The following is a 26,641-nucleotide window of genomic DNA, read 5'->3' on the forward strand; positions in this document are numbered from 1 at the left end:
GTGGTCCATAATGGATGAGTACCGAACAGAGCCGTAAATGTGGGACAGAGAGAAGTCTGTTTAACCCCTAGGAGTGGAGCTGGCTCGTGTGTATCTACATCGAAGTGAAGTGCTGAGTCAGAAAGAAGTGACACTGACCCCGGTAGATGATGCTGTCTGGACCCTGGCAGTCACGGCCGAAAAAGGAAGAGGTCCCGACTCTGGAATGGGATGGGCGAGCCATCTTGGCCCAAATGGAGGTGGACGTGAAGGCTATCGATCGAGATCATATACAAGCAGTTGAAAAAATGCTGTGGGAGAATCAGGCCGTGTTTGCCCGCCACGTCGATGACTTTGGCTGCATAGACGCCATCACCCATGAGATACCGATGGGGGACACTCTCCCGATTCAAGAAAGATATCGACAGATACCCCCCAAACTGTACCAGGAGGTGAAGACCTTGTTGAAACAGATGTTGGATTTGGGAGTGGTGCAGAGTAGTCAGAGTCCATGGCCAGCCCCAGTAGTGCTTGTCAAGAAGAAGGACGGAACCATTCGTTTTTACATGGACTACAGGCGGTTGAACGCATGCACTGTGCGAGACTCCTACCAATTGCCCCGCATCGAAGAGTCTTTGACTGCCCCAGGGAAGGCTAACTACTTCTCCACTCTGGATCTAGCTAGCGGGTACTGGCAGGTACCGGTGACAGAAAAAGACAGGGCAAAGACAGCATTAATACTCCCCATGGGCCTGTTTGAATTTCACAGAATGCCGTTCGGACTATAAAATGCATCGGGTATGTTCCAGCGGCTGATGGAGAAGTGTCTGGGCGACCTGAACTTTGAAGCGACTCTGATATATCTGGATGATCTACTCAGCGACCTTTCAAGAACGTCTGAACAGACTCTGGCAGGTACAGTGTCATCTGTTCAAGGAGATCGAGAACCTGGGCTACAAGGTGTCCAAGGACGGAGTCCTGCCATCACAAGAAAAAGTAGCTGCGATCCAGCAATGACCAGCACCCAGAAAGCTGCTCACATCGTTGGGCAGGTCTGAAATACGGCACAGTAGACGAGGAGACAGAAACAAAACACTCTTTATTGAGAGACAGAGGATTATATGCCGGAAAATAAGATTAACAGCTGTTGTAATGATAAATACAATAGTGGTTACAAGAGATCACTGGAGCGCGACACACAAGCCGTGCTCCAGCTATGGCAATGCAAGTTACAAACAGAATAAACAATTTCTATCAGCTACTCTCTGCTAATTTCCTATCTGGCTTCCGATAATCGGGCCGCGCTGCTACAGCACCCTAACTAGAGAAACCAGCTCTAAACCCTAACACAGTTTGACACCGGTGTCACACTCACAGTGTTGTAGTCTTAGAAGAAGGTCTTATAACTGCTACTTGGTCCTGATGCGATGAAGCAGAGTTTGTTGTGTTGAGTTCTTCCTTCAGTTTAATAGATCCGTCCTCTTCCAGATCCGGGCAAGTTTCGTTCCCACTTTCAATGTTGAAGGATTACTGGTAGCACAGAGTTGATTTCCTCCATCAGATTACAGACACTCGGGAGAATTACCCTGGATATGCCATGCGCCTTTCTCCTTCTGACACGGTCCTGGAGATCGATCCTGTGGTAAACGGGTACTAACTTTTCTCTTGTTAGGACAGACTTAATGTCTTTTCTGTTTCTTTGTCAGGGCAGCAGTCGGCTCATCATGGCAAAAGTCTCTCACAGCATCCACGAGTCCCCCTCGTCAGTTGCTCAACCGACACCAACTGCCCCACATCCCAACCAACACACAGCAGGCTGCAGGGGGGAAAAGGACTAGTCCACGTACACACAAATCAGAGGGCATTGTCTTAAGGTAACAGTGTAATTCAGTTGGTAGGCTGACTAGGGGCCAACCCCCTACATCCCTCCCTTCTCCCCAACCACCAGCCTGGGCACAAGGTTAAAATTTAAAAAGTAGAACACAAAACGTGATGAGACCTGTGTGATCCATGTATAAAAAGTTCAGTCGTCCAATGCCCCCATCACACCACCTTCCCAATTATCAAGTATTTTAAGAGGTAGCGTGCGTTAAATCTGGGAGAAGGCGGCAGAGCTCCTCGTCGCTCAGCTGGTTCATTTCCATGACGTGGTTCAGATGTTGGTAATATTTCTCCATGTCCCGCATGAAGTGAGGAAGACGAGTGTTCTCCAGCTGAGCAAATGGATGAAGTCGCTCCACATCCTCGAACGCGACCTAGAGAACAGGTAAGATCAGACACCCACGACCAGTAACTTACACACTGGCGACATTCGGCCGGCACTGATGGCTATACCTTTCCTAGTGAAGTCAGCAGGCGGAAGTCAATGGTGTGACGGTGACGCAATATACGCATGATACCGTCTAGGTAGACCTGATCTTTACTGAAGCAGCCTAAAGGAGAGAAAGCATACGCAGGGTCAGGCAGACAACTGGTAAGAGAAAGCATACACAGGGTCACGCAACCGGTGAGAGAAAGCATACGCAGGGTCAAGCAACTGGTAAGAGAAAGCATACGCAGGGTCACGCAACCGGTGAGAGAAAGCATACGCAGGGTCACGCAACTGGTAAGAGAAAGCATACGCAGGGTCACGCAATCGGTAAGAGAAAAAGCATACGCAGGGTCACGCAACTGGTAAGAGAAAAAGCATACGCAGGGTCACACAATCGGTAAGAGAAAGCATACGCAGGGTCACACAATCGGTAAGAGAAAAAGCATACGCAGGGTCACACAATCGGTAAGAGAAAAAGCATACGCAGGGTCACACAATCGGTAAAAGAAAAAGCATACGCAGGGTCACACAATCGGTAAGAGAAAGCATACGCAGGGTCACACAATCGGTAAGAGAAAAAGCATACGCAGGGTCACACAATCGGTAAGAGACTAGTCTTGAGCTTATACTTGGGATTCCAACTCATTCTCTCTTCTTTCATCAGGGCTTTCCCTTGCATGGTTTCTTTACTCAGGGTGAAATATTGTTTTTTTTGCCTTAGGCTGTGTGCCCACGATGCGTTTTTTAAGAGTTTCAGCGGCTGCAGAAACGCTTAAAAAACGCTTGGTAGAAGGTCTGCCATGTTTCCCAATGATAAAAATCTGCAGCACTACCAATTATTCTGCGGAAGTGCTGCGTTTTCGCCACCATTGACTTGCATTAGACTGCGCCAATTCCGCAAGACTGCATCTGTACATGCGTAATTGGCGCGTTCTAATGTGCGGATGGTACCCGGGTGTAGAGGAGAGGAGAGTCTCATCCGGACCCGGGTACCACAGAACCTGTAAAAAAAAAATAAAATAAAAAATAAAGATTATATTCACCTTCCGGCGGCCCCGGGACTCCTTCCCTGTGCTGGCTGCCGATAGATCGCCCAGGACTGAAGGACCTACGGTGACGTCATAGTCATGTGACAGCAGGTCCTTCAGTGTCCCGCGATCTGCCGGCAGCCAGCACAGGAGCGCAGCAAGACTCCGGGAGCCATCGGAAGGTAAGTATAGGTTTATTTTTTACCATTCTCTCGGTCACACTATATCTGCTGGTTGCCGGTTGGATGGATTTATATAGTGTGACCAAGTTGTCAAGCACTTTCCAAGTGATGCTAAAATAGCTTCACATCCGCATGTCCCTGGCAGGAAAACGCACGTACAATCCGCACGTACAATCCGCGCGCACAATCCGCGCGCACAATCCGCGCGCACAATCCGCAGGTACAATCCGCACGCACAATCCGCGCGCACAATCCGCAGGTACAATCCGCACGCACAATCCGCGCGCACAATCCGCGCGCACAATCCGCAGGTACAATCCGCACGTACAATCCGCGCGCACAATCCGCGCGCACAATCCGCAGGTACAATCCGCGCGCACAATCCGCGCGCACAATCCGCGCGCACAATCCGCAGGTACAATCCGCGCGCACAATTCCCACGCACAATCCGCACGCACAATCCGCACGCACAATCCGCACGGACAATCCGCGCGCACAATCCGCACGGACAATCCGCGCGCACAATCCGCATGCGTTTTTTTCTGCCAGGGAGATGCAGAAACGCTCAGGAAAAAATCCTGAGCATTTCTGCATGGTGGGCACATAGCCTGAGAAGAACTATTCCAGCTGCACTTAATTCCACATCAGGAGAGGAGTGGCGCAGTGACGTCATGTCTATGGATGCGTGCCGGGACGTGCGCACACAATCAGCAGGTATTGCATGACGGTCCAGCTCTTCGCCCCATATGGAAGTGAAAATCGTCGATATGACCCTGCAACAATTGGATGCACAATACGGACAAAAAAGCATTTAAGTGGCCGGGGGCCACACAGTCCAATCTTCACACATGCGAGCCCTTATTGATGAGGTGTTGGCATCTATGACCGCAGTCTCATAACTGGCGCTGCTTGTGATGCTTTTTCTTTGAATTAAAAAATAGGAAATGTATGGCGGATGCACCAGCCGCGGCTGGATTCATTCTGTGACGGTCCCATTCACATGATAATCAGAACCAATCCGCTGCCTTCAACTTCATCCTAACACTGGTTATACTCGGAAAGCAGCATCACACCTCTATGGCCAGGTGGGTGATCAGGGCAGCCCCCGCTGAGCGCCATTCCACCTCCTACCGAGGTCTCACCTGGTTGACTTGTGTCCTTCTGGCCCCTCTTTACCCGCACACAATACTCCCACCGCACAGCGGGGTCCTCGACAAACTGCTGCAGGTCATTAAACAATGCGGAAAAGCTGCAGGTGGCAGCCCGACTGATAGCGTAATAGAGGAGGGCAGCGCGCCACAAGTATGGGTGCTTCCGGCAAAGCACGCTGTGCAGGCTGGCCAGGCCTTCTTCTGTGGGGTTGGCAGGTTTTAATCCAAACTGTTTGCGACTTTCTGCCCCGTGCCAGGACTGCAGAGCATCATTCACTCCTCGCAAGTAATGGGTCCCTGGGGAGACAGAATAAAACAGTCCTGCTCAATTCCTAGGTAATGCGTTATGGGTGGGGGTCCCAAGCTTCCACTGGAGGACACTAGTACGGAGGCAGCTCCCCCACCACCCACTGGCTGCCTCACAGATAGGACAGCACCCCAGAAAGAGCAGACGGCTACGTCCTTTGAGGCCGCTCTGCCCTTCTCAGAAAACTAAAACCCTCAGTGAAGAAAGTCTACAGAATAAAGCAAACCACAGCCCCGTTCAAAGGAAAAAGATGGACGGCAGCTTCACACAACGGCACGTGGGCCTCCAGGGTAATGCCATGGCTCGAGTGAAATCCAGAGATCTCTACCAGATGCACGGAGGTCCCAGATCGGCCAGCCTGCACCTACCTATCTCATGTCTGAGCATTCCCTCCAGCCAATGCTGTCGTGCACCGAGCAGATTGATAGTTAGTGTAGGCCGACTGTTCTCGTTGGTCATGACTGCCTGAGACAGTAAGTTTTCTGTGAGCTGGACCACCACCTAGAGACCACCAGAGAAAGGAAGAAAGATGGAAACCCAAACAGCGGTAGCAAACAAGTCATGAAGATGCCACAGAGGAATCTGGAAGCCAAGTCAACGGCGCAGAGGAAAGAAAAGCCGAGATGATGGCGCAAAGCAAAATGGAGGAGGATCCAAGAGGATGAGGTGGAAGAAAGAGGATGAAGAGCAGAGACAAATTCACAGAAGGAAAAAAAAAGGTAAAGCAGAGACGATGGCACTGAGCAAAGAGAAGAAGTAGCCGACAACGCAGAGGAAACAGAAGAAGGAGCAAAGAAAACGAGAAGACCAGAAAGCAACATGGAAGAAAGATAGAGAGGGGTCCAAAAGACGAAGAAGAGGATAAATAAAGGGGAGCCTGGAAGACAAAACAGAGATTAGATGAGGAGGAGCCCAAATATATAGAGACACAGAAAAGCAGGGATTCTGGGTCTACATGTACCCAATCTGGAAATACATGTCACAAATCTTTTACTGACCTTTACCATCCCTAGCTCTCCTCCTACCATCACCCTGGGGCTCTCCTCTCCATGTTGTCACTCCGCCATCACCCTGACGCTCTCCTACTTCATGTGTCTCCATGTTATCACTACGCCTTCCCCCTGACGCTCTCCTCCTTTATGTGTCTCCATGTTGTCATCTTACCTTCACCCTGCAGCTTTCCTTCATGTGTCTCCCTGTAGTCACCTCACCTTCCCCCTGACACTCTCCTCCTTCAAGTGTCTCCATGTTGTCATCTCACCTTCCCCCTGACACTCTCCTCCTTCGTATGTCTCCATGTTGTCATCTCACCTTCCCCCTGACGCTCTCCTCCTTCTTGTGTCTCCATGTTGTCATCTCACCTTCACCCTGACGCTCTCCTCCTTCATGTGTCTCCATGTTGTCACCTCACCTTCACCCTACTGCTCTCCTCCTTCACATGTCTCTAGGTTGTCCTCACTTTCACCTCGCTGCTCTCCTCCTTCATGTGTCTCCATGTTGTAACCTCACTTTCACCCTGAAGCTCTCCTCCTTCATGTGTCTCCATGTTGTCACCTCACTTTTACCCTGAAGCTCTCCTCCTTCGTGTGTCTCCATGTTGTCATCTCACCTTCCCCCTGACGCTCTCCTCCTTCATGTGTCTCCATGTTGTCATCTCACCTTCCCCCTGACGCTCTCCTCCTTCATGTGTCTCCATGTTGTCACCTCACTTTCACCCTGCTGCTTTCCTTCATGCGTCTCCCTGTAGTCACCTCACCTTCACCCTGCTGCTCTCCTCCTTCACGTGTCTCCATGTTGTCATCTCACCTTCCCCCTGATGCTCTCCTCCTTCGTATGTCTCCATGTTGTCATCTCACCTTCCCCCTGACGCTCTCCTCCTTCATGTGTCTCCATGTTGTCACCTCACTTTCACCCTGAAGCTCTCCATATTGTCACCTCACTTTCACCCTGAAGCTCTCCTCCTTCATGTGTCTCCATGTTGTCACCTCACTTTCACCCTGAAGCTCTCCTCCTTCCTGTGTCTCCATGTTGTCACCTCACTTTCACCCTGAAGCTCTCCTCCTTCATGTGTTTCCATGCTGTCACCTCACTTTCACCCTGAAGCTCTCCTCCTTCATGTGTCTCCATGTTGTCACCTCACCTTCCCCCTGATGCTCTCCTACATGTGTCTCCCTGTAGTCACCTCACCTTCCCCCTGAAGCTCTCCTCCTTCGTGTGTCTCCATGTTGTCACCTCACTTTCACCCTGAAGCTCTCCTCCTTCATGTGTCTCCATGTTGTCACCTCACCTTCCCCCTAACGCTCTCCTACATGTCTCCCTGTAGTCACCTCACCTTCCCCCTGACGCTCTCCTCCTTCGTGTGTCTCCATGTTGTCATCTCACCTTCCCCCTGAAGCTCTCCTCCTTCATGTGTCTCCATGTTGTCACCTCACTTTCACCCTGAAGCTCTCCTCCTTCATGTGTCTCCATGTTGTCACCTCACTTTCACCCTGAAGCTCTCCTCCTTCCTGTGTCTCCATGTTGTCACCTCACTTTCACCCTGAAGCTCTCCTCCTTCATGTGTCTCCATGCTGTCACCTCACTTTCACCCTGAAGCTCTCCTCCTTCATGTGTCTCCATGTTGTCACCTCACCTTCCCCCTGATGCTCTCCTACATGTGTCTCCCTGTAGTCACCTCACCTTCCCCCTGACGCTCTCCTCCTTCATGTGTCTCCATGTTGTCACCTCACTTTCACCCTGAAGCTCTCCTCCTTCGTGTGTCTCCATGTTGTCACCTCACTTTCACCCAGAAGCTCTCCTCCTTCATGTGTCTCCATGTTGTCACCTCACCTTCCCCCTAACGCTCTCCTACATGTCTCCCTGTAGTCACCTCACCTTCCCCCTGACGCTCTCCTCCTTCAAGTGTCTCCATGTTGTTATCTCACCTTCCCCCTGACGCTCTCCTCCTTCATGTGTCTCCATGTTGTCACCTCACTTTCACCCTGAAGCTCTCCTCCTTCGTGTGTCTCCATGTTGTCACCTCACTTTCACCCTGAAGCTCTCCTCCTTCGTGTCTCTGTTGTCATCTCACCTTCCCCCTGACGCTCTCCTCCTTTGTGTGTCTCCATGTTGTCATCTCACCTTCCCCCTGACGCTCTCCTCCTTTGTGTGTCTCCATGTTGTCACCTCACTTTCACCCTGATGCTCTACTCCTTCATGTGTCTCCATGTTGTCACCTCACTTTCACCCTGAAGCTCTCCTCCTTCGTGTGTCTCCATGTTGTCATCTCACCTTCCCCCTGAAGCTCTCCTCCTTCGTGTGTCTCCATGTTGTCACCTCACTTTGACCCTGAAGCTCTCCTCCTTCATGTGTCTCCATGTTGTCATCTCACTTTCACCCTGAAGCTCTCCTCCTTCATGTGTCTCCCTGTAGTCACCTCACCTTCCCCCTGACGCTCTCCTCCTTCACGTGTCTCCATGTAGTCACCTCACCTTCCCCGACGCTCTCCTCCTTCATGTGTCTCCATGTTGTCACCTCACTTTCACCCTGAAGCTCTCCTCCTTCGTGTGTCTCCATGTTGTCACCTCACTTTCACCCTGAAGCTCTCCTCCTTCGTGTGTCTCCATGTTGTCACCTCACTTTCACCCTGAAGCTCTCCTCCTTCGTGTCTCCATGTTGTCATCTCACCTTCCCCCTGACGCTCTCCTCCATTGTGTCTCCATGTTGTCACCTCACTTTCACCCTGAAGCTCTCCTCCTTCATGTGTCTCCATGATGTCACCTCACTTTCACCCTGAAGCTCTCCTCCTTCATGTGTCTCCATGTTGTCACCTCACCTTCCCCCTGATGCTCTCCTACATGTGTCTCCCTGTAGTCACCTCACCTTCCCCCTGACGCTCTCCTCCTTCATGTGTCTCCATGTTGTCACCTCACTTTCACCCTGAAGCTCTCCTCCTTCGTGTCTCCATGTTGTCACCTCACTTTCACCCTGAAGCTCTCCTCCTACATGTGTCTCCATGTTGTCACCTCACCTTCCCCCTAACGCTCTCCTACATGTCTCCCTGTAGTCACCTCACCTTCCCCGACGCTCTCCTCCTTCGTGTGTCTCCATGTTGTCATCTCACCTTCCCCCTGACGCTCTCCTCCTTCGTGTGTCTCCATGTTGTCATCTCACCTTCCCCCTGAAGCTCTCCTCCTTCGTGTGTCTCCATGTTGTCACCTCACTTTCATCCTGAAGCTCTCCTCCTTCGTGTGTCTCCATGTTGTCACCTCACTTTCACCCTGAAGCTCTCCTCCTTCATGTGTCTCCATGCTGTCACCTCACCTTCCCCCTGATGCTCTCCTACATGTGTCTCCCTGTAGTCACCTCACCTTCCCCCTGACGCTCTCCTCCTTCATGTGTCTCCATGTTGTCACCTCACTTTCACCCTGAAGCTCTCCTCCTTCGTGTGTCTCCATGTTGTCACCTCACTTTCACCCTGAAGCTCTCCTCCTTCATGTGTCTCCATGTTGTCACCTCACCTTCCCCCTAACGCTCTCCTACATGTCTCCCTGTAGTCACCTCACCTTCCCCCTGACGCTCTCCTCCTTCGTGTGTCTCCATGTTGTCATCTCACCTTCCCCCTGACGCTCTCCTCCTTCATGTGTCTCCATGTTGTCACCTCACTTTCACCCTGAAGCTCTCCTCCTTCGTGTCTCCATGTTGTCATCTCACCTTCCTCCTGAAGCTCTCCTCCTTCATGTGTCTCCATGTTGTCATCTCACTTTCACCGACGCTCTCCTCCTTCATGTGTCTCCATGTTGTCACCTCACCTTCCCCCTAATGCTCTCCTACATGTCTCCCTCTAGTCACCTCACCTTCCCCGACGCTCTCCTCCTTCATGTGTCTCCATGTTGTCACCTCACTTTCACCCTGAAGCTCTCCTCCTTCGTGTCTCCATGTTGTCTTCTCACCTTCCCCCGACACTCTCCTCCATGTGTCTCCATGTTGTCACCTCACCTTCCCCCTAACGCTCTCCTCCTTCGTTTGTCTCCATGTTGTCATCTCACCTTCACCCTGAAGCTCTTCTCCTTCATGTCTCCATGTTGTCACCTCACTTTCACCACGCCGCTCTCCTCCTTCATGTGTCTCCATGTTGTCACCTCACTTTCACCCTGAAGTTCTCCTCCTTCGTGTGTCTCCATGTTGTTACCTCACCTTCACCCTGAAGCTCTCCTCCTTCGTGTGTCTCCATGTTGTCATCTCACCTTCCCCCTGAAGCTCTTCTCCTTCATGTGTCTCCATGTTGTCACCTCACCTCACTTTCACCCTGAAGCTCTCCTCCTTCGTGTCTCCATGTTGTCATCTCACCTTCCCCCTGACGCTCTCCTTCTTCGTGTGTCTCCATTTTGTCATCTCACCTTCCCCCTGATGCTCTCCTCCTTTGTGTCTTCATGTTGTCACCTCACTTTCACCCTGAAGCTCTCCTCCTTCTTGTGTCTCCATGTTGTCATCTCACCTTCCCCCTGACGCTCGCCTCCTTCATGTGTCTCCATGTTGTCACCTCACTTTCACCCTGACGCTTTCCTCCTTCATGTGTCTCCATGTTGTCACCTCACCTTCACCCTGAAGCTCTTCTCCTTCTTGTCTCCATGTTGTCACCTCACTTTCACCTCGCCGCTCTCCTCCTTCATGTGTCTCCATGTTGTCACCTCACTTTCACCCTGAAGCTCTCCTCCTTCATGTGTCTCCATGTTGTCATCTCACCTTCCCCCTGACGCTCTCCTCCTTCGTATGTCTCCATGTTGTCACCTCACTTTCACCCTGAAGCTCTCCTCCTTCATGTGTCTCCATGTTGTCACCTCACCTCACTTTCACCCTGAAGCTCTCCTCCTTCGTGTCTCCATGTTGTCATCTCATCTTCCCCCTGAAGCTCTTCTCCTTCATGTGTCTCCATGTTGTCATCTCACCTCACTTTCACCCTGAAGCTCTCCTCCTTCGTGTCTCCATGTTGTCACCTCACTTTCACCCTGATGCTCTCCTCCTTCATGTGTCTCCATGTTGTCATCTCACCTTCACCCTGCTGCTCTCGTTCATGTGTCTCCCTGTTGTCACCTCACTTTCACCCTGAAGCTCTCCTCTTTCACGTCTCCAGGTTGTCCTCACTTTCACCTCGCCGCTCGCCTCCTTCATGTCTCCATGTTGTCACCTCACCTCCCCAGATTTTCCCATTCTGCTTCATGCTCTCACCTCACCACTGCAGTTCTCTTTTTGCATGTACCGCCGACAACATGCCCAGATCTGACACTTGCTGAGCAGATTTCCTCCCGTCAAAGACTCAAAGGTTTCGTAACTTCCATATTTACTCAGGACTGCATTCAGAATTTTCAGCGCCTGCAGTGAAGATGAAGAACGGTCGTCTGGACAAGTCTCGCGCACAGGCAATAAGTCAGATACATACAAAAAAAAAAACATTCAGTAAAGAAAACCAGAGAAGATGGCAGCAGAGCTACTAAGGTGTCTGTTGGGATGTCAGGTTAGGTGGACGCCATGTCGTGGTAGGTTTGCAGTTGAGCCATACTCCTTCCATTTTTGGATGATGGATTGAACAGTGCTCCATTAGATTTTCTGAGCTTCAGTTATTTTTTTATAACCTACCCCTGCTCTCCTCTTCTCCATAGCTTTATCCCTGACCTGTCTGGTGGGCTCCTTGTTTTTGATCCCTAATGTTCTCACAGAAACCTCTGAGGCCTTCACAGAATAGCTGAAGTTATACTGAGAAGAAAAGAAATCACACCCAGGTGGACGCAATGTGCTAATTATGAGGCGTTTGGGGCAATTGGTCACTTATGATTTTAATTAGAGGTAACGTTACAGGGGGCTGAATACAAATGCACCTCAAAATTTGCAGATTTATATAAATCCATCATAAATTAAGCAGGTAAAAGTCTGGAGCTGATTCCAGGTGCAGCATTTGCATTTGGAAGCTGTTGCTGTGAACCCACAACATGCGGTCAGAGGAGCTCTCAATGGAGGAGAAACAGACCATCATTAGGCTGAAAAAAAAAAAGAAGAAATCCATCAGAGAGACAGCAGAAACTCCAGATTGGAGTCGGGAAGTGAATTTTTCCTCAATGATGTAAATTGGCCTATACCGCATGGGTTTTTTTTGCCTTCCCCTGGATCAATGCTGCGGAATAGCTGCAGTGCACAAGAAATAGGTTGAACTGGATGGACGCTTGTCTTTTTTCGGCCTTATAAACTATGTAACTATGTTAGGAGTGGCCAAATCAATAGTTTGTACATTCTGCAAAAAAAATGAGTGTACTGGTGAGTTCGGGAAATCAAAAAGGTCAGAACGCTCACAGAAGACACCAGTGGTAGATGAACGCAGAATCATATCCATGGTGAAGAAAATCCTTTCACAACATCCACCCAAGTGAAGCCTCTCCAGTAAGTTGGGGTCTCAGTATCTAAGTCCACCATAAAGAGAAGACTTCATGAGAGCAAACACTGTATAGAGGGTCCACTGCAAGATGCAAACCATTAATCAGCCGGAAAACAGAAAGACCCGGTTTAGACTTTCCAAAAATATCGAAAGAAGCCGCCCAGGTCTTGAAAAGCAAAACTGAGCTCAACCTGCACTAGAACGATGGAAGAGGAAAGTCTGGAGAAGGCTCGGAGCGGCTCCTGGTCCTCCGCACATCCTGTGTAACACATGGTGGAGGCGGTGTTATGGCGCGGGCATGCATGGATGCCAATGGCACCGGGGTGGTTATTGATGTTCAGTGCACCTTCCCCCTACTGGCTTTCCCTCTATCCATGCCCCTCTCTTTGATTGACAGCTCTGGCTTTACAAAGGAAGAGAAGGGTGAAGACAGATGAAAAGCAAGTCGGTGGAATGGGCACTGAACGCCAACTCTGGCCACGCAGAGAGCCTGTATGTAAGCATTCATTCTGTGCTGACACCGTCCCTTTAAGTGTGTGGTCAGAGAAGTCTCCTGGGATAGTGCCATTACCTACCTGCTCCAGAAACTGGCTGGACGCCAGGCTGTATTTCTCCAATACACTGAGGGACATTGGCTCCTCATACTGGAACTGAGGGTTGTAGCTGTAGCCGGAGAGGAAGAACCGATCACGTTCCTGATCCACGTTGGTTGGTCGAAGGGCCACAAGGAGGCAGGAGGTCCTCTTCACAGTCTTGTGGTCAGCCATAGACTTACAGATAGATGGCAAAGATCCAGCCGGGAACATTCTGCCCAGAGAGGAGCTCCGGCTGTTCAATGTGCAGGAGCTCTCACTACGACGCATCCAACCGCATGGACGCATGTACCCCGCACATCCCGAAAGCGTCCGCTGCGCCAAAGGGGCGGACGACAGGCTCCTGCTGGAACTGGGCTGAGCCGAGCTGGGAGACCGCACACGACAGCCGTTCACCTGCGGGGACTTCTGGGAACGAGCCGCGCTCTTCTCAAGAGAGGTAGACGACATTGTGCTACGGCCCTGGTGAGCGGCGTCCACCACCATCCTCCCCGGCACCGGCTCGACGAGACGAAGACTGGAGCCGCCGAGGAGAAACCGCGCCCAGGGCCACCTGGAAGAAGACACAGGTATCCATCTTACCTATCTACATATATATATCACCTCACTGTACACCCCAAAATATATATATATATATATATATATATATATATATATATATATATCACCTCACTGTACACCCCGATATATATATCACCTCACTGTACACCCCGATATATATATATATATATATATATATATATATCACCTCACTGTACACCCCGATATATATATATATATATCACCTCACTGTACACTCCGATATATATATATATATATCACCTCACTGTACACTCCGATATATATATATATCACCTCACTGCACACCCCGATATATATATATATATATATATATATATATATCTCACTTCACTGTACACCCCGATATATATCTCACCTCACTGTACACCCCGATATATATATATATCACCTCACTGTACACCCCGATATATATATATCACCTCACTGTACACCCCGATATATATATATCACCTCACTGTACACCCCGATATATATATATCACCTCACTGTACACCCCGATATATATATATCACCTCACTGTACATCCCGATATATATATATCACCTCACTGTACATCCCGATATATATATATATATATATATATATATATCACCTCACTGTACACCCCGATAGATATATATATATCACCTCACTGTACACCCCGATAGATATATATATATCACCTCACTGTACACCCCGATAGATATATATATATCACCTCACTGTACACCCCGATATATATATATATATCACCTCACTGTACACCCCGATATATATATATATATATATCACCTCACTGGACACCCCGATATATATATATATATATATCACCTCACTGTACACCCCGATATATATATATATATATATATCACCTCACTGTACACCCCGATATATATCTCACCTCACTGTACACCCCGATATATATATATCACCTCACTGTACACCCCGATATATATATATATCACCTCACTGTACACCCCGATATATATATATAACCTCACTGTACATCCCGATATATATATATATATCACCTCACTGTACACCCCGATAGATATATATATATCACCTCACTGTACACCCCGATATATATATATATATATATCACCTCACTGTACACCCCGATAGATAGATATATATCACCTCACTGTACACCCCGATAGATATATATATATATCACCTCACTGTACACCCCGATATATATATATATATATCACCTCACTGTACACCCCGATATATATATATATATATCACCTCACTGGACACCCCGATATATATATATATATATCTCACCTCACTGTACACCCCGATATATATCTCACCTCACTGTACACCCCGATATATATATATCACCTCACTGTACACCCCGATATATATATATCACCTCACTGTACACCCCGATATATATATATCACCTCACTGTACACCCCGATAGATATATATATATCACCTCACTGTACACCCCGATATATATATATATATATATAACCTCACTGTACATCCCGATATATATATATCACCTCACTGTACACCCCGATAGATATATATATATCACCTCACTGTACACCCCGATATATATATATATCACCTCACTGTACACCCCGATATATATATATATCACCTCACTGTACACCCCGATATATATATATAACCTCACTGTACATCCCGATATATATATATCACCTCACTGTACACCCCGATATATATATATATCACCTCACTGTACACCCCGATATATATATATATCACCTCACTGTACACCCCGATATATATATATCACCTCACTGTACATCCCGATATATATATATATATATATCACCTCACTGTACACCCCGATAGATATATATATATCACCTCACTGTACACCCCGATAGATATATATATATCACCTCACTGTACACCCCGATATATATATATATATATATATCACCTCACTGTACACCCCGATAGATATATATATATCACCTCACTGTACACCCCGATAGATATATATATATCACCTCACTGTACACCCCGATATATATATATATATATATATATATCACCTCACTGTACACCCCGATAGATAGATATATATCACCTCACTGTACACCCCGATATATATATATATATCACCTCACTGGACACCCCGATATATATATATATATATATCACCTCACTGGACACCCCGATATATATATATATATATATATCACCTCACTGCACACCCCGATATATATATATATATATATATATATCTCACCTCACTGTACACCCCGATATATATCTCACCTCACTGTACACCCCGATATATATATATATATATCACCTCACTGTACACCCCGATATATATATATCACCTCACTGTACACCCCGATATATATATATCACCTCACTGTACACCCCGATATATATATATCACCTCACTGTACACCCCGATATATATATATCACCTCACTGTACACCCCGATATATATATATATCACCTCACTGTACATCCCGATATATATATATATCACCTCACTGTACACCCCGATAGATATATATATATCACCTCACTGTACACCCCGATATATATATATATATCACCTCACTGTACACCCCGATATATATATATATATCACCTCACTGTACACCCCGATATATATATATATATATATATCACCTCACTGTACACCCCGATATATATATATATATATCACCTCACTGTACACCCCGATATATATATATATATCACCTCACTGGACACCCCGATATATATATATATCACCTCACTGCACACCCCGATATATATATATATATATATATATATATCACCTCACTGTACATCCCGATATATATATATATATCACCTCACTGTATACCCCAATATATATATATATATATATATATATATATATATATATATATATATATATATATATATATCACCTCACTGTACACCCCGATATATATATATATATATATATATATATATAACCTCACTGTACATCCCGATATATATATATCACCTCACTGTACACCCCGATATATATATATATATATCACCTCACTGTATACCCCGATATATATATATATATATATATATCACCTCACTGTACACCCCGATATATATATATATCACCTCACTGTACATCCCGATATATATATATATATCACCTCACTATACACCCCGATATATATATATCACCTCACTGTACACCCCGATATATATATATATATATATATATCACCTCACTGTACACAACGATATATATATATATCACCTCACTGTACATCCCGATATATATATATATATCACCTCACTGTACATCCCGATATATATATATATATCACCTCACTGTACACCCCGATATATATATATCACCTCACTGTACAACCCGATATATATATATATCACCTCACTGTACACCCCGATATATATATATATATATATATATATATATATATCACCTCACTGTACACCCCGATATATATATATATATAACCTCACTGTACACCCCGATATATATATATATATATATATATATCACCTCACTGTACATCCCGATATATATATATATCACCTCACTGTACACCCCGATATATATATATATATATATATATATATCACCTCACTGTACACCCCGATATATATATATCACCTCACTGTACATCCCGATATATATATATATATATATATATATATATATATCGGGATGTACAGTGAGGTGATATATATATATATATATATATATATATATATATATATATCGGGGTGTACAGTGAGGTTATATATATATATATATATATATATATATATATATATCGGGATGTACAGTGAGGTGATATATATATATATATATATCGGGGTGTACAGTGAGTTGATATATATATATATCGGGATGTACAGTGAGGTGATATATATATCTATCTATCGGGGTGTACAGTGAGGTGATATATATCTATCTATCGGGGTGTACAGTGAGGTGATATATATATATCGGGGTGTACAGTGAGGTGATATATATATATATATATATATATCGGGATGTACAGTGAGGTGATATATATATATATATATATATATATATCGGGGTGTACAGTGAGGTGATATATATATATATCGGGATGTACAGTGAGGTGATATATATATATATATATATATATATATATCGGGGTGTACAGTGAGGTTATATATATATATATCGGGGTGTACAGTGAGGTGATATATATATATATATATATCGGGGTGTACAGTGAGGTGATATATATATATATATCGGGGTGTACAGTGAGGTGATATATATATATCGGGGTGTACAGTGAGGTGATATATATATATATATCGGGATGTACAGTGAGGTGATATATATATATATATCGGGATGTACAGTGAGGTGATATATATATATATCGTTGTGTACAGTGAGGTGATATATATATATATATATATATCGGGGTGTACAGTGAGGTGATATATATATATCGGGGTGTATAGTGAGGTGATATATATATATATATCGGGATGTACAGTGAGGTGATATATATATATATCGGGGTGTACAGTGAGGTGATATATATATATATCGGGGTATACAGTGAGGTGATATATATATATATATATATATCGGGGTGTACAGTGAGGTGATATATATATATCGGGATGTACAGTGAGGTTATATATATATATATATATATATATATATCGGGGTGTACAGTGAGGTGATATATATATATATATATATATATATATATATTGGGGTATACAGTGAGGTGATATATATATATATATCGGGGTATACAGTGAGGTGATATATATATATATATATCGGGGTGTACAGTGAGGTGATATATATATATATATATCGGGATGTACAGTGAGGTGATATATATATATATATATCGGGGTGTACAGTGAGGTGATATATATATATATATATATATCACCTCACTGTACACCCCGATATATATATATATATGTTATCTATGTACACACACATATATATATATCTCCATGTTATCTATGTACACACACACATATATATATATATCTCCATGTTATCTATGTACACACACACACACACACATATGTATATATATATATCTCCATGTTATCTATGTACACACACATATCTATATATCTCCATGTTATCTATGTACACACACACATATATATATATATCTCCATGTTATCTATGAACACACACACACACATATATATATATCTCCATGTTATCTATGTACACACATATATATATATATATATATCTCCATGTTATCTATGTACACACACATATATATATATATATATATATATCTCCATGTTATCTATGTACACACACACATATATATATATCTCCATGTTATCTATGTACACACACATATCTATATATCTCCATGTTATCTATGTACACACACATATATATATATATATATATATATATCTCCATGTTATCTATGTACACACACACATATATATATATATATATATATATATATATATATATATATATATATCTCCATGTTATCTATGTACACACATATATATATATATCTCCATGTTATCTATGTACACACACATATATATATATCTCCATGTTATCTATGTACACACATACACACACACACATATATATATATATCTCCATGTTATCTATGAACACACACATATATATATATCTCCATGTTATCTATGTACACACATATATATATATATATATATATCTCCATGTTATCTATGTACACACACATATATATATATCTCCATGTTATCTATGTACACACATACACACACACATATATATATATATCTCCATGTTATCTATGAACACACACATATATATATATCTCCATGTTATCTATGTACACACACATATATATATATATATATATATCCATGTTATCTATGTACACACACACATCTATATATCTCCATGTTATCTATGTACACACACACATATATATATCTCCATGTTATCTATGTACACACAGATATATATATATATATATCTCCATGTTATCTATGTACACACAGATATATATATATATATCTCCATGTTATCTATGTACACACACATATATATATATATATATATATATATATCTCCATGTTATCTATGTACACACACACACATATATATCTCCATGTTATCTATGTACACACACATATATATATATATATATATATCCATGTTATCTATGTACACACACACATATATATATCTCCATGTTATCTATGTACACACACACATATATATATCTCCATGTTATCTATGTACACACACACACACATATATATATATCTCCATGTTATCTATGTACACACACATATATATATATATATATATATATCTCCATGTTATCTATGTACACACACACATATATATATATATCTCCATGTTATCTATGTACACACACATATCTATATATCTCCATGTTATCTATGTACACACACATATATATATATCTCCATGTTATCTATGTACACACACACATATATATATATATCTCCATGTTATCTATGTACACACATATATATATATATCTCCATGTTATCTATGTACACACACATATATATATATCTCCATGTTATCTATGTACACACATACACACACACATATATATATATCTCCATGTTATCTATGAACACACATATATATATATATCTCCATGTTATCTATGTACACACACATATATATATATATATATATCTCCATGTTATCTATGTACACACACATATATATATATATATATATCTCCATGTTATCTATGTACACACATATATATATATATATATATCTCCATGTTATCTATGTACACACACATATATATATATCTCCATGTTATCTATGTACACACATACACACACACATATATATATATATCTCCATGTTATCTATGTACACACACATATATATATATATCTCCATGTTATCTATGTACACACACATATATATATATATATCTCCATGTTATCTATGTACACACACATATATATATATATATATATATCTCCATGTTATCTATGTACACACACACATATATATCTCCATGTTATCTATGTACACACACATATATATATATATATATATATATCCATGTTATCTATGTACACACACACATATATATATCTCCATGTTATCTATGTACACACACACATATATATCTCCATGTTATCTATGTACACACACACACACATATATATATATATCTCCATGTTATCTATGTACACACACATATATATATATATATATCTCCATGTTATCTATGTACACACACATATATATATATCTCCATGTTATCTATGTACACACAGATATATATATATCTCCATGTTATCTATGTACACACAGATATATATATATATCTCCATGTTATCTATGTACACACAGATATATATATATCTCCATGTTATCTATGTACACACACACATATATATATCTCCATGTTATCTATGTACACACACACATATATATATATATCTCCATGTTATCTATGTACACACACATATATATATATCTCCATGTTATCTATGTACACACACATATATATATATCTCCATGTTATCTATGTACACACACATATATATATATATCTCCATGTTATCTATGTACACACACACATATATATATATCTCCATGTTATCTATGTACACACACATATATATATATATCTCCATGTTATCTATGTACACACAGATATATATATATATATATATATCTCCATGTTATCTATGTACACACATATATATATATATATATATATATCTCCATGTTATCTATGTACACACACATATATATATATATATCTCCATGTTATCTATGTACACACACATATATATATATATATCTCCATGTTATCTATGAACACACACATATATATATATCTCCATGTTATCTATGTACACACACATATATATATATATCTCCATGTTATCTATGTACACACAGATATATATATATATCTCCATGTTATCTATGTACACACACATATATATATATATCTCCATGTTATCTATGTACACACACATATATATATATATCTCCATGTTATCTATGTACACACAGATATATATATATATATCTCCATGTTATCTATGTACACACACACACATATATATCTCCATGTTATCTATGTACACACACATATATATATATCTCCATGTTATCTATGTACACACATATATATATATCTCCATGTTATCTATGTACACATATATATATATATATATCTCCATGTTATCTATGTACACACACATATATATATATATATATCTCCATGTTATCTATGTACACACACATATATATATATCTCCATGTTATCTATGTACACACAGATATATATATATATCTCCATGTTATCTATGTACACACAGATATATATATATCTCCATGTTATCTATGTACACACAGATATATATATATCTCCATGTTATCTATGTACACACACATATATATATATATATATCTCCATGTTATCTATGTACACACACATATATATATATCTCCATGTTATCTATGTACACACAGATATATATATATATATCTCCATGTTATCTATGTACACACACACACATATATATCTCCATGTTATCTATGTACACACACATATATATATATCTCCATGTTATCTATGTACACACACACACACATATATATATATCTCCATGTTATCTATGTACACACACATATATATATCTCCATGTTATCTATGTACACACACATATATATATATATCTCCATGTTATCTATGTACACACACATATATATATATCTCCATGTTATCTATGTACACACAGATATATATATATCTCCATGTTATCTATGTACACACAGATATATATATATCTCCATGTTATCTATGTACACACAGATATATATATATCTCCATGTTATCTATGTACACACAGATATATATATATATCTCCATGTTATCTATGTACACACAGATATATATATATCTCCATGTTATCTATGTACATACACATATATATATATATATCTCCATGTTATCTATGTACACACACATATATATATATATATATATATCTCCATGTTATCTATGTACACACACATATATATATATATGTATCTCCATGTTATCTATGTACACACACATATATATATATATCTCCATGTTATCTATGTACACACACATATATATATATATATATCTCCATGTTATCTATGTACACACACATATATATATATATATATCTCCATGTTATCTATGTACACACACATATATATATATATATATATCTCCATGTTATCTATGTACACACAGATATATATATATCTCCATGTTATCTATGTACACACACACATATATATATATATATATATATATATATCTATCTCCATGTTATCTATGTACACACACACATATATATATATATCTCCATGTTATCTATGTACACACACATATATATATATCTCCATGTTATCTATGTACACACACACATATATATATCTCCATGTTATCTATGTACACACAGATATATATATATATATATCTCCATGTTATCTATGTACACACATATATATATATATATCTCCATGTTATCTATGTACACACACATATATATATATCTCCATGTTATCTATGTACACACACATATATATATATCTCCATGTTATCTATGAACACACACATATATATATATCTCCATGTTATTTATGTACACACACATATATATATATATCTCCATGTTATCTATGTACACACAGATATATATATATATCTCCATGTTATCTATGTACACACACATATATATATATATATATATCTCCATGTTATCTATGTACACACACATATATATATATCTCCATGTTATCTATGTACACACAGATATATATATATCTCCATGTTATCTATGTACACACACACACATATATATCTCCATGTTATCTATGTACACACACATATATATATATCTCCATGTTATCTATGTACACACATATATATATATCTCCATGTTATCTATGTACACACATATATATATATCTCCATGTTATCTATGTACACACATATATATATATCTCCATGTTATCTATGTACACACACATATATATATATATCTCCATGTTATCTATGTACACACACATATATATATATCTCCATGTTATCTATGTACACACAGATATATATATATCTCCATGTTATCTATGTACACACAGATATATATATATCTCCATGTTATCTATGTACACACAGATATATATATATCTCCATGTTATCTATGTACACACAGATATATATATATCTCCATGTTATCTATGTACACACACATATATATATATATCTCCATGTTATCTATGTACACACACATATATATATATATCTCCATGTTATCTATGTACACACACATATATATATATATATCTCCATGTTATCTATGTACACACACATATATATATATATATCTCCATGTTATCTATGTACACACACATATATATATATGTATCTCCATGTTATCTATGTACACACACATATATATATATGTATCTCCATGTTATCTATGTACACACACATATATATATATGTATCTCCATGTTATCTATGTACACACACATATATATATATCTCCATGTTATCTATGTACACACACATATATATATATGTATCTCCATGTTATCTATGTACACACACATATATATATATATCTCCATGTTATCTATGTACACACACATATATATATATATATCTCCATGTTATCTATGTACACACACATATATATATATATATATATATCTCCATGTTATCTATGTACACACAGATATATATATATCTCCATGTTATCTATGTACACACACGCATATATATATATATATATATATCTATCTCCATGTTATCTATGTACACACACACATATATATATATCAACATGTTATCTATGTACACACACATATATATATATCTCCATGTTATCTATGTACACACACATATATATATATATATCTATCTCCATGTTATCTATGTACACACACACATATATATATATCTCCATGTTATCTATGTACACACACATATATATATATATATCTCCATGTTATCTATGTACACACAGATATATATATATATACACATAAATACACACGCACCATCACGACACCAAGCTGTTTACTCACTTTACGGCTTCATTCTTCCCTTTCTCAGCATGCAATCGGCTGCACCACGTGACACTGGACAAAGACCGGTACAGCAGACACGTGACAGAGGCTACATTGACTTCCGTAGTGGGTGGAGCTGTTTTGAGAGGGGAGGAGCAAGGACCGTGACGTCATCACGTTACTCTCTACGACGTACTCGGAAAGTGAAGGCTCAGGCTCAAAGTGTCGCAGCCGCTCCCTTCTGTGCAGTGTGTACGGTGACTGGGGGCGGAGGTGCGGTATACCGGCCTCCTCATCTACAGCAACCGTACACCCCCCTCATCTACAGCGACCGTACACCCCCCTCATCTACAGAGACCGTACACCCCCCTCATCTACAGCGACCGTACAGCCCCTCATCTACAGCGACCGTACAGCCCCCTCATCTACAGCGACCGTACACCCCCCTCATCTACAGCGACCGTACACCCCCCTCATCTACAGCGACCGTACCCCCCCTCATCTACAGCGACCGTACCCCCCCTCATCTACAGCGACCGTACCCCCCCTCATCTACAGCGACCGTACACCCCCTCATCTACAGCGACCGTACACCCCCCTCATCTACAGCGACCGTACACCCCCCTCATCTACAGCGACCGTACACCCCCCTCATCTACAGCGACCGTACACCCCCTCATCTACAGCGACCGTACCCCCCCTCATCTACAGCGACCGTACCCCCCCTCATCTACAGCGACCGTACACCCCCTCATCTACAGCGACCGTACACCCCCCTCATCTACAGCGACCGTACACCCCCTCATCTACAGCGACCGTACACCCCCCTCATCTACAGCGACCGTACACCCCCTCATCTACAGAGACCGTATACCTCCCTCATCTACAGCGACCGTACACCCCCTCATCTACAGAGACCGTATACCTCCCTCATCTACAGCGACCGTACACCCCCTCATCTACAGCGACCGTACACCCCCCCATCTACAGCGACCGTACACCCCCCTCATCTACAGCGACCGTACACCCCCTCATCTACAGCGACCGTACACCCCCCTCATCTACAGCGACCGTACACCCCCTCATCTACAGCGACCGTACACCCCCCCTCATCTACAGCGACCGTACACCCCCCTCATCTACAGCGACCGTACACCCCCTCATCTACAGCGACCGTACACCCCCCTCATCTACAGCGACCGTACACCCCCTCATCTACAGAGACCGTATACCTCCCTCATCTACAGCGACCGTACACCCCCTCATCTACAGAGACCGTATACCCCCCTCATCTACAGCGACCGTACACCCCCCTCATCTACAGCGACCGTACACCCCCCCTCATCTACAGCGACCGTACACCCCCTCATCTACAGCGACCGTACACCCCCTCATCTACAACGACCGTACGCCCCCCTCATCTACAGCGACCGTACACCCCCTCATCTACAACGACCGTACACCCCCTCATCTACAGCGACCGTACATCCCCCTCATCTACAGCGACCGTACACCCCCCTCATCTACAGCGACCGTACACCCCCTCATCTACAGCGACCGTACACCCCCCTCATCTACAGCGACCGTACACCCCCTCATCTACAGAGACCGTATACCTCCCTCATCTACAGCGACCGTACACCCCCTCATCTACAGAGACCGTATACCCCCCTCATCTACAGCGACCGTACACCCCCCTCATCTACAGCGACCGTACACCCCCCCTCATCTACAGCGACCGTACACCCCCTCATCTACAGCGACCGTACACCCCCTCATCTACAACGACCGTACACCCCCCTCATCTACAGCGACCGTACACCCCCTCATCTACAACGACCGTACGCCCCCCTCATCTACAGCGACCGTACACCCCCCTCATCTACAGCGACCGTACACCCCCCCTCATCTACAGCGACCGTACACCCCCTCATCTACAACGACCGTACACCCCACTCATCTACAGCGACCGTACACCCCCCCTCATCTACAGCGACCGTACACCCCCCTCATCTACAGAGACCGTACACCCCCCTCATCTACAGCGACTGTACA

General features: G+C 42.3%; 1 protein-coding gene across 1 annotated transcript; it reads right to left on the minus strand.

Moving 5' to 3' along the window:
- Window positions 1-1,059: 1,059 nt before the first annotated feature.
- On the minus strand, window positions 1,060-24,740 carry MATCAP1 (microtubule associated tyrosine carboxypeptidase 1). The gene is made up of 7 exons (XM_073659874.1): window positions 24,605-24,740; window positions 12,939-13,509; window positions 11,166-11,309; window positions 5,327-5,459; window positions 4,643-4,948; window positions 2,314-2,411; window positions 1,060-2,234 (listed from the first exon to the last, which is right to left on the minus strand). Exons 2-7 carry the CDS (start codon window positions 13,440-13,442, stop codon window positions 2,052-2,054), a joined length of 1,368 nt encoding a protein of 455 aa, XP_073515975.1. The 5' UTR covers window positions 13,443-13,509; window positions 24,605-24,740; the 3' UTR covers window positions 1,060-2,051.
- Window positions 24,741-26,641: the final 1,901 nt, after the last annotated feature.

This window comes from Phyllobates terribilis, unplaced genomic scaffold, assembly GCF_046119375.1.
Source record: "Phyllobates terribilis strain yellow unplaced genomic scaffold, ASM4611937v1 Scaffold_14__1_contigs__length_39327217, whole genome shotgun sequence".
Taxonomy (NCBI): Eukaryota; Metazoa; Chordata; class Amphibia; order Anura; family Dendrobatidae; genus Phyllobates; species Phyllobates terribilis.